The 11,835-nt window shown below is 36.0% G+C and overlaps 1 protein-coding gene across 1 annotated transcript in view; it reads left to right on the forward strand.

Moving 5' to 3' along the window:
- The window catches only part of LOC111089117 (Down syndrome cell adhesion molecule-like protein Dscam2), a gene marked incomplete at its 5' end in the record, with an annotated part of 40,131 nt that overhangs the window by 8,385 nt on the left and 19,911 nt on the right, over nucleotides 1-11,835 (forward strand). The window contains one exon of the mRNA XM_022400960.1: nucleotides 8,617-8,775. Coding sequence (XP_022256668.1) covers nucleotides 8,617-8,775 — 159 coding nt within the window. The remainder of the gene's footprint in view (nucleotides 1-8,616; nucleotides 8,776-11,835) is intronic.

An 11,835-nucleotide genomic window follows, 5' to 3' on the forward strand; every position in this document is an offset into this window, starting at 1 on the left:
ATTACATGCAACTCACTAATGTATTACATGCAACTCACTAATGTATAAAACCCAACTCACTAATGTATTACATGTAACTCACTAATGTATTACATGCAACTCACTAATGTATTACATGCAACTCACTAATGTATTACATGTATGTAAATCGACCGGAAAAACTTTCGTTCTTGATTTTTTTTTAAATCGCAAGGGCTATCTGCGCTGTGTCTATCAATAGGTATCGAGCCACAGATTTTAGTGTTATAATGGCGAAACATACAAACCCTTTTTTTAAAAATCATATAACGGTTGTAAATGATTTCTTAATAACTATATGATCTACTTATTTGTTGTTTTAAAGATATGTCTAATGGTGAGACATAATGGGCGACGAGTAATTCCCCACATAAACTAAGAAACAGGAAGTGACACTTACACCGATGAAAATTTATTTTATCGTTCAAAGATGAAACGCAGAGCTTATCGTAGAGACCAGGATTTAACATTCCTCTAGAAGTCAAAGAACTTGTATTTCATGACTTGTTCCGGAAGTTTCTACTTAATGTGAAGCGGTATTGTTCGAATAACATCAACTTTTAAGTTCCGTTACATCTTGTGACGTTCTTTCTTTTCATTTAAATGATCTTTGTTACATATTTCTCTCTAAGTTACAAGATTGATATATATGTTCCTGTTTTCCACCCTACCATTTATCAATAGCTCTGTACGTTAAGGATACGTGATTGTAGTTGATATGTGATATTCATAATTAGTAATAGCGGTTGTTATATGGTATACATCTGGCGTTATACAATCGTCTACACTGATTAAAATTCTCTAACCTGTAAAGTACGATGTATACTTAGGAAATTTGTGATAAAATAACTACGACAAGACAAAATTGCTCTCACAGTAATATCATTTACAACTCAGTTAAATGTTACGAAAATTATTTATACGATCTGAAGTGAATCATAGAAATTAGAGCATTCCAAGTTGTTTACGAATCATGCCTAGGCCTCACAGAAGCCATATGAATATTCAACTCAAATGGAGACCGGAGAGTCATCGGATGTATGGAAACTGGGCCATAACAAAAGGACATTACTTGTTTTTTGTTCTAAAGTACAAAGCTATAGTAGGGGCTATCGTTGTTCTGCCCGCTGTGGGTATCGAAACCCGATTTTTTGCGTTAGAAGCCCACTGACTTACCGCTGAGGAGCCAAGGAAGTGTGTGTGTGTGCATGCGTGAAGAGAGCCATTCAGAATTGCTACAAATGTTTCACGGTATTGTTAACATAATGTTTAAGCCATTCAGAGTTGCTACAAATGTTTCAGAGTTAACAAAATGTGTATTTGCTTCCAAACCAATGCCATAGTTCTTCAGACACACTGAACAAAGCAAAGAATTAACCATAATATCAGAAGACGATAGTTGGCTACCAATTCTAGTTTGTTGCAGTCGTAGGGTACCTACTTCGAGAATTAATCATGTGTTCGCAGCCGTAACTGCATTTTGTACAGGCAATAGAAAACAGATTCTTAGGTTTGGTCCACATGCCAGGCGACCAGTGAAGTGTATTTCGCTCACAATAAGATATATAACAGCATTTGTACCAGAAACACACCAAGTGGGCCAATGACATGTAGAATAATAATCTCTTTACTGGTGACTTGATCTTCACCATACAGCTACATAACAGACGTTTACCGTATTAGATAGAGAGCAGAAATCCAGATCCAGCTCCAGCTCCATTTTCGTATAGAAACATAGCACTTATTGCAGAGTGTTGGAGGTATGGCATGGATCAAGAATAAACATTAGTGTACGTATCATGAATGCCACAGATTATAGGAATCACATCCTACATGGTGCAATTGGCCTTGACTTCAGCCTGGTGAATGGTAACGCCCACTCTCACTATGGTAAATAGGTCGAAACAATCATTGAAGACAAAATGGAGTGGCCTGCATGCTCACCAATTATAATGTTCTTAGGAGACACGACACATTTTGTCTAGTGATTCCAGATGTATTAAAAACAACTCTTTCAGACGAGTGGTCAAGGATACTTATCGGGCGTGCAACATCAGTGCGAGTCTACCTTGCTGTTTGTAGTGACCATAACAGACGTCATGAACTATAAAGACCCAAAGCTACAGACGGCATGAACTGTAAAGACGCAAAGCTACAGACGTCATGAAGTGTAAAGACCCAAAGATACAGACGTCATGAAGTGTAAAGACGCAAAGATACAGACGTCATGAAGTGTAAAGACCCAAAGCTACAGACGGCATGAATTGTAAAGACGCAAAGATACAGACGTCATGAACTGCAAAGACGCAAAGATACAGACGTCATGAACTGCAAAGACGCAAAGCTACAGACGTCATGAAGTGTAAAGACGCAAAGATACAGAGGTCATGAAGTGTAAAGACGCAAAGCTACAGACGTTATGAACTGTAAAGACGCAAAACTACAGACGTCATGAACTGTAAAGACGCAAAGATACAGACGTCATGAACTGTAAAGACGCAAACTACTTTTAACAACTTTTCACTTACAAGCTTAGGCTTCTAGAATGCCAATTATTTGCTTTTCAGATTTCATGACAGATCAGAGGCCTGATTCATATAAATTATAGGGAGATAAACAATACTTTTAGAGGACCTGTTTTGGCCTATGATAAATAAAATATTATAAGTTCTAATTATTCATTGACAAATAAATCAAGCTATAAACATGTTATATCTATATATAAGTTTTAAACTGTATAATAATATAAATTACGCCCGCCGCCATTTTCTGTTTTGTTTTCATTCACGAGTTACTAGAAAGACAAAACCAATTTATTATCCCGACAAGCAAAAGTACCCGTCCCCAGTGACGGGAAAAGCTTAAGTTAATCTATCAGTTCAAGTTATTTCAGGGACTTTAAAAAGGTTAATTATGTTGTACTCTTAATTTCACTTAGAACCAAAACTCTGAGCTACTTATACCTCCCACCGCGAAAAGTAATTGTTGAGCATTTCAGTCATGCTAAGAGCCACTCAACAATAACATAGGTAAATCTATATTTTTATTCTTTACGTTACGTCACATGTTGGAATGTGAATGATAGCGTGATTAATTCCTAACAATTTAGTGTAGAATATCCTGCTGGCGAAAAAAAAAACTGGTATCAACATTATTCATGTCTGTTCTCCCGTCATTTCAAAAGTGAATGTTGAGCTTTGCCTGCATACGCTGCTTTTCAAACAACATACAGACGAACGCTCGGCCAGACACTACGGTTCTAAGATGAAAAGAGGTGATCGGATTAACATCATAGTTGCAGCGTTGTACCATCTTCATTAAAAACACATCCACCAAAGATTACGTTCCAGCAGTAATAGGAAAATAATATAAAAGTAAAGTATATATATATATATACGTAGAAATGTGATGTTCCCTATCAATATTGATTCAAAATTAAAACTTTTTTTTCTATTTAAAGAAGGATGACGTTTTGAGATAGCGCTCTTCGTCTGATCGTATAGCTTACAACAAAGGTGCATGATTTACCTGTAAAAGAGGAGATAGCGCGTCCTCCAATTGAAGGAAATAAAAAAATCTAAAATATTTTACTATTATCAGACAAACTGTACTAAAATGTATTAAAATACTAAGTAAAAAAAGATAAGGATTAATGTAGATTTTGCTGACATACAAATCTTTCTACTTTTGTGGTTTGTCGAAAATGTATTTGGGGCTATCTTAGTTTTTCCAGCTACATTACAGATCTATTCAGCTCATCCTCATCTTATAGGATGTACATTAAAGTATGATTATTTTTCTGGATAACAAAGTACATACAATGAGTAGCTGAGAACTGCAGTTTCTTGTAATATCAGCACTCCTCAGCCCAGCTAGATCTTGAGTAATATCAACACTCCTCAGCCCAGCTAGATCTTGAGTAATATCAACACTCCTCAACCCAGCTAGATCTTGAGTAATATCAACACTCCTCAACCCAGCTAGATCTTGAGTAACATCAACACTCCTCAACCCAGCTAGATCTTGAGTAACATCAGCACTCCTCAACCCAGCTAGACCTTGAGTAACATCAGCACTCCTCAACCCAGCTAGAACTTGAGTAATATCAGCCCTCCTCAACCCAGCTTGATCTCGAGTAACATACGCACTCCTCAACCCAGCTAGATCTTGAGTAATATCAACACTCCTCAGCCCAGCTAGATCTCGAGTAATATACGCAAGTGAGAATCCATGAACACAAAGTTCAGTGCCAAAAGATGATCGCGTGACCCAGGCAACAATACGCAACCCAATCAAGAAAGATGTCTGTCTGGAAGAGCGACAAAAGGCACATGTACACAAGTTCGATCCGCGACATATCCAGCCTATGTGTACCTTGATAACTGTAAAAAGTATTTTACTATTTTCTACCGGTCAATTAGTTGTTTTGCGCCAAAAAACATCAAAAAACAAACAACCTACCGGACAATGATTGAAACAAGTTTCTGAAAGTGGTGCACGGCTTGTCGTGAAACTTTTTCGAAGGAGTTCATTACCATCGCTGGATATGGCACCAGGGACAAGTTAGGGATCCATAGAGTGGATACAAAGGTCAAGGTGAACAAACAGAACAATGTTCTGGACCTACTGTGCCACACAGAAACACCAGTTTTGTAAAGAAACGAGACGAACAGGGTATGAGTTCACTAAAATAAGGCTTTCAGTCACACCTCATGTTAAATTTCGCAAGTTTCAAGCAGCTGCAGATTCAAACAAGTATTTGTGCTGCCTCATATGAAGACATGCTGATTAAAGCATCAGAGGCGGAACCTATGGATTTTTGTGCAATCAAATTGTTGAAAGTGGTGCTGGGAAACCACCGCTCTCGTACACTACATGGATTATGGAAAGGGCGCAGAGAGTAATGATGTGCTTTGGACATAACAATCTTACGACAGAGCCCTTTTCAATGGAAATTAAGCTGTTACAAAAAGCAATGAGCTAAACTAGATGGTATGATTATGGCTACAATTCATACTTACAGTTTAATGACAAACGTGTCGTATCCACATTGTGGAATCGCCCACTTCGTGAATTGCCTCCACATCGTGTAATAGTTTCTAACTTCGCAATATGGATGATATAAGAAGTCTGTATTTACATCATTCTTGTATATTTTTATTTATTGTTTGAATGGAAATAGCTCACGCTTTCTATTTGGTTCTTAAATACTAGGCCTTCTTTTGGCTGTATTGTGGATCTGTGGGATGACTTGTGTACATTTTTTAGCCATTATTAGTTTCTTAATTATCCTTGAACCTACTTCAATCCCATCCATTGAACTTGAAAAACACTTCATTCTACTAAACCGATTTATTCTGCGATGAAACGGATGTCTTTGCAAAGCTATTACACCATGTCTCGGAACATGAATTCAAAAGGGACCCGGTATGTCAGTAGTAATTTTATATGTAAACTTTATCAACAGTACACTCCAATGCAATAAGTGTCTGGTGAAAAAGCTAGCTAGTAATGTTATCAGTTGTATCTGTGCTTCCTACTATATCATTTAATCTTGTTAAGCTGGGCCCGGCATAGCCAGGTGGTTAAGGCGCTCGACTCGCAATCTGAGGGTCGCGGGTTAGAATCCCCGTCACACCAAACATGCTCGCCCTTTCAGCCGTGGGGGTGTTATAATATGACGGTAAATCGTTGGTAAAAGAGTAGCCCAAGAGTTGGCGGTGGGTGGTGATGACTAGCTGCCTTACACTGCTAAATTAGGGACGGCTAGCGCAGATAGTCCTCGTATAGCTTTGTGCGAAATTCAAAACAAACAAACTTGTTAAGCCTTACATACGTATACAAGTGCTTGTACATTTAAACATCTTCGATTGTGTATGATAAGCTTTGTAGACTACCGGATACAAACGTGTCAGCTCATGTCCGAGCCGAGTAACAATAATCAACTTACGTTTTATTCTATCCCTTTCAAGTTGACGTTTCAATTATTCTTAATTGAAAGTAGGTTTGAATAGTATCTTCACTACCAATAGTGAATAATGACCTTGCTAATAAGCCCTGGGACGATAATCTAACGTTTCTAAATGATTTATGGTTGGATATTTTTATTTCAGAATTTTGCTCGCACAAAGATACAAAAGGCTATCTGGGTAGGCAGCTAACCCTATATCTGAACGTGATTCAACCGTAACCCTTATAATGCACCCACGATATCGTTTCATTGTTGTTTTTTTTTGTGGAAAAAATGGTCTCGAACTACGAATTCTCGAATTCACAGTCCCGGCACCGAAGGCCACGTCCTGTCAGTTTCTGGAACATGCACTTATTTTTTCCATCACAGTAAAATAACCTCATGAGGTTAATGATAATGTCATACCAGTATGATGTGTATATACATATATTACAGTGAATGGAACAGTAATAACAGACACGCACCTCCAACTTTACAAGTAAATATGTCTTTTAATTTCGGTACGTTCACTCAAACCTCTAGTTAATCCTACGTTATCTATCAGTTTCCTGGAATTATGCTCGTAGTTGCTGAACCGAACGTAAGAATAACAATGTTATCAAAAAATAACATACACACACACACACACAGAAAAAACATTTCTAATCATCAGAATATATATATCATACATTGACGCCACTGGATTGCACGCCACTGCAGGAAGTAGACCAATCAGAATAATAAATGAGATTATCTCCCCCCCCCTCCCCCGACCTACGACTACATCCCCTGAGGTCACGCACAATATGATTATACAAAAACACAGTCCATAAACTGGGAAAATAAGTGCGGTTTTTGGTTGTTGTTTTTTAGGGTTAGGTTAGTTCTCTTTCTCGTGGAGAAATATGATGAATTGTTCTTTAGTTTATTTAAGTGTGCGGAATATTCCATTTCGCTGATTGAACTGGTATTCTTTGTAATTTTTTGTTCTAATTTGGAGTTTTTTCTTTCTTGAATTTTTAAAAAGAATAATGCGAGACTAATGAATATACATATATATATATATACATGTCTTTTCCTTCTTTTGCATTAGTGTTGGATAATAATTGTACGCAATAATGATCATCAAACTGCCCTGCTCTCGGCATTAATATTTTTTCACATATATTATTATTAAATTGGCATACAGTAATCCGTCGAGATTAGGCTGGAAATATACCCAGTTGATAACAGTTTTTCATTTTATCCATTTCCTTGAAGTTACTCAAACCTCATTATGCTAATAAGTATTTAAAAAAAATGTACGTGTGCAGAAATCTTTCTCCAATTACGAAAATAGAATAAAATTATTAATGATGTGTTTAGATAGATAGACAGATGTTTTATTTGCGAAATGTAACTAGACTAACATGCTATGGTTGTAGTTCCTGGTTATAATAGGTTTTCCAGGCTTTACTTATACTATTCCATGTTTAAAAAAAACAACGGATAGTGGGGTAAAGATCACGAAACGTTATAGTCACCGGGCACAACTTACATTTCTAAATTTAAAATGTTATTTATGTTTGATGGCAAAAACGCATTTCGTGTATGTGTATGAGAGTGCTGGCTTATTTGATATATATATATATATATAACAAAGTATAGCTAAAGAACCGTGTTCAACAGATTTAAATTTTAATTCTTTCCCCTTAAAGGCGAGAAGAAAAAAGCGAGTATACGATATTACAGAACAGCAAAATGTGTACACGTACTTAGAGACATATCTTCAAAATGCAACAACTCATTATAGCTAATGAGGGTTTGTTTGTTTGTACAAGGAGTACCAGATAAATATCACAAAATACTGATGAAAATATGTTGATGCTAAAAATCATCTAGAAAACTTCCCAACACTACTTTCCTCATACATACACGTATATTATTTCCCCAAAATGGGGCCAAAGGGCGCCTGGAGGGGCCACCTGTTTTAACCACTCACACCACAGTAGTGTGTTATCTGTCAGTCTGTCGGTAGACACTAAAATGGCGTCACATCAAGGGACGCTTAAAGTTGCAAATTTGGACTGTCTTGGCATCAGTAAAACGTGCGCATGCCATGAATCACGAGAAGAATTATGCAGTCTGTAGGCTACGACACAGCATGACATATGAACTTCAAAAGCAAGAATTAAATATATTTGTTTCCCTTGATTTTGGTCTTAGTTACTCTTTTCGGGGAGCCTGCGCAAGTACATCAAGTACAAAAATATGTATATGTGAATAATCCTGGACATTAAGTTTTCAGATTTATCATATTGATAGTTGATTGAATGGTTTTTATAAAGTAGGAACAAACATTGTTTCATAAGTTTATTCGACGGGGTAAGATTTAGAAACCGATACAGAATATTTGTCTATGAAAAGTAATGTGTAAGAATGTTTCTTGATTTGAGTTTATTTTCGATGTGCAACCATACATTTAGTTAAAACATAACATTCAACTGAAAGAGCCATTTGTCATAAAACTATGAACTATAGGTTTTGTTTTGTTTTTTTGTGTGGATTACGCTTCATAATTGGTCGTAATATGGAATGTATTTTTTTTTAATTTGAAATTTCTTTACGGGTTTAAAAAGAAATCTGCTTCTTTTTTTTTAACTTTACAGCAATACAACAATTCTATAAAGTACAGGTGTTTGATGAATTCGTTACGACTGGAAATATAGCGGTGATGCGATGCCACGTGCCTTCATCCGTTCGTGATAGTGTCACGTTCACCTGGGAAAGAAATGACGGAATAAAGATGACACCAACGGCCTTACAAGGTCAGTAGGATTTTAACGTAGAGTTCTTGTCTGTTCAGTAAACGGCCTTAAAAGGTCAGTAGGATTTTAACGTAGAATTTTTGTCTGTTCAGTAAACGGCCTTACAAGGTCAGAAGGATTTTAACGTAGAGTTTTTGTCTGTTCAGTAAACGGCCTTACAAGGTCAGAAGGATTTTAGCGTAGAGTTTTTGTCTGTTCAGTCTACGGCCTTACAAGGTCAGAAGGATTTTAACGTAGAGTTTTTGTCTTTTCAGTAAACGGCCTTACAAGATCAGTAGGATTTTAGCGTAGAGTTTTTGTCTTTTCAGTAAACGGCCTTACAAGATCAGTAGGATTTTAGCGTAGAGTTTTTGTCTGTTCATTCTACGGCCTTACAAGGTCAGAAGGATTTTAACGTAGAGTTTTTGTCTGTTCAGTAAACGGCCTAACAAAGTCTGTAGGATTTTAGCGTAGAGTATTTGTCTGTTCAGTCTACGGCCTTACAAGATCAGTAGAATTTTAACATAGAGTTTTTGTCTGTTCGGTAAACGGCCTTAAAAGGTCAGTAGGATTTTAACGTAGAGTATTTGTCTGCTCAGTAAGAATGGGTCTTGAATATAGCTGTATTCCTCGGATCGATATTTAACCAGAATGTTTGAAACGAATCCTATCTTGACAATAATACATTCAACATTAGACTTTTTCACTGTAAGGCATTGCCTGATTAGCTTTGACGTTATTTGTCTGTCTAAGGCACTTAACCATTATTATCCATAAATGTTGTACTCCTCAATAAGCCTACGTTAATTACAAATCGAGTATAACGCTTTTTACCACTTTTTTTCGAATTTCTGGCGGGAAATGGATAGTTAAGAATTGTGCCTCTTTGTTTGTACCTTTCTGGTTTTTCAGTCATGCTAGATTGTTATTTGTTTTGATATTTAACAATTCTACCTCTTTGTTTACATTGTTCTTTATCTCAACAATTCTGGTTTTTCAGTCATGCTAGATTGTTATTTGTTTTGATATTTAACAATTGTACCTCTTTGTTTACATTGTTCTTTACCTCAGTAATTATGTTTTTTTCAGTCATGCTAGATTGTTATTTGTTTGATATTTAACAATTGTACCTCTTTGTTTACATTGTTCTTTACCTCAATAATTCTGTTTTTTCAGTCATGCTAGATTGTTATTTGTTTGATATTTAACAATTGTACCTCTTTGTTTACATTGTTCTTTACCTCAGTAATTCTGTTTTTTTCAGTCATGCTAGATTGTTATTTGTTTGATATTTAACAATTGTACCTCTTTGTTCGCCTTGTTCTTTACCTCAGTAATTCTGGTTTTTCAGTCATGCTAGATTGTTATTTGTTTTCATATTGGATCTGCTAGTAATATTTGATTTAAATTACAACTGAGAAAACCTCCAGATTGAGTCCACGTTTATTAAAGTCCACGAAAGTAATTTAATTGATTTACATAACATTTTTTTTTCTATCCATTTATCCAACTATGTATAATCCACAGCTCAAGGCTGTTTATGGATTGCGTGCGAGTTGGAGGCCGTAGTACGATAACTCGGACAGTTAACATTCATTCAGCTGTTATACCGTCTATAACTACAGACATAAAGCAAAATTCACAACGTATAATGCCACTTCTGCTTGCCAACAGTATGTTGTCGGTTTTGCTGTACAAGCAAGTCCACAATATCCTATATTGAAGCATGTGTTAAGCACAAGAACATTTGGGCAGAAAACGATTGGCACTGCTCTATCTCGTGTATTTTGTCCCTTCTTTTCAGAAAGACTCTCTGGGTCTATGGTATATTGGATTGAAGGGCTTGCGAGTCTTGCACAGATGAAATTGATTTCCCTCCAAATCCTTTAGAAAGAAAACGGTTAGATCACGAAGGCAATGTAATATAACATAAGATGATATTTTTGTTTGGTCAACATGTTGGTTGAACTCAGTCAACAGTAAGTCTAGACATGCCAAACCTTACATTTATACTGTCGATACTCTCAAAAGAACAGGTCGATTTCTGAGAAGTATAGAACGACATACGTACTGAGTAGTCATGCGTTTACTACTTTAATATAATAATACATACTGATAATTAATAAAATATGAAAAGAAAACAACATAAGCATAACAGCTTTTCGAACATTAATTATTGTTATTATTTCATAATTAATCTATACTTTTACAAAGACTTGTGACATCATAAGATATAACCTTAAAACTGCAATACATACATATTTAATCGTCTCCACGTGGACACCGGTAAGTTTACGGACGTACAACGCTAAAATCCAAGGTTCGATTCCCCGCCATGAGCTCAGCAGATAGCCCAATGTGGCTTTGCTTTGAAAAAAATCAAACATACTTAATAAAAATCGTAAACCACACTAGGTATCGTTTTTCGTGTGGAATATATCGTGATAATATTGCACTAAATATAAATATTCAAATTGTTTTCAAGACATAGCTCTCTATTCTAATGAAACAACAGGAATTCAGATCAGCACTTAAATGTATACATATGTACAAGTGTAAAATAATTGAACAATAGAGCTTAGTATAAACCAGTAGCGACATGAGCTTTGGCATTTACTTCAACAACAAAAACTGGCTTTTGTTATTCTAATTATAAAGTTCATATCTTTCGTTCTAAACACATTCAAGTATAATATTATTCTAATCTTATTATGTGGTGAGTCGAGGGGTTATGGGCTACTGTAATCACTTTGAATAAAGGGCAGAGGTAGGCTCTAATATTCGTTTTATCTGTACTATTAAAAGAAAACTATCATGTCTACAACTGGACAGTGAGTGCGTGTTTAGATCCAGAACGTTGTGGGTTAAAGCACGTGACACTTCTTAAATTATAATCGGTTGCAATCACCCTAGTTTTTCACCTGCTTTCTTGGAGAATAATAAGGAGAGGGGGATATATACTCAGCGCTATTTAGGATCGCGTTGTTATTCAAAATTATATATATATACATACCTCTTATTTCTCAGGAACTGTTATATATATGTGTATATATATACCTCTTATTTCTCAGGAACTGTTAT

Source organism: Limulus polyphemus, unplaced genomic scaffold (assembly GCF_000517525.1).
Source record: "Limulus polyphemus unplaced genomic scaffold, Limulus_polyphemus-2.1.2 Scaffold5280, whole genome shotgun sequence".
Taxonomy (NCBI): domain Eukaryota; kingdom Metazoa; phylum Arthropoda; class Merostomata; order Xiphosura; family Limulidae; genus Limulus; species Limulus polyphemus.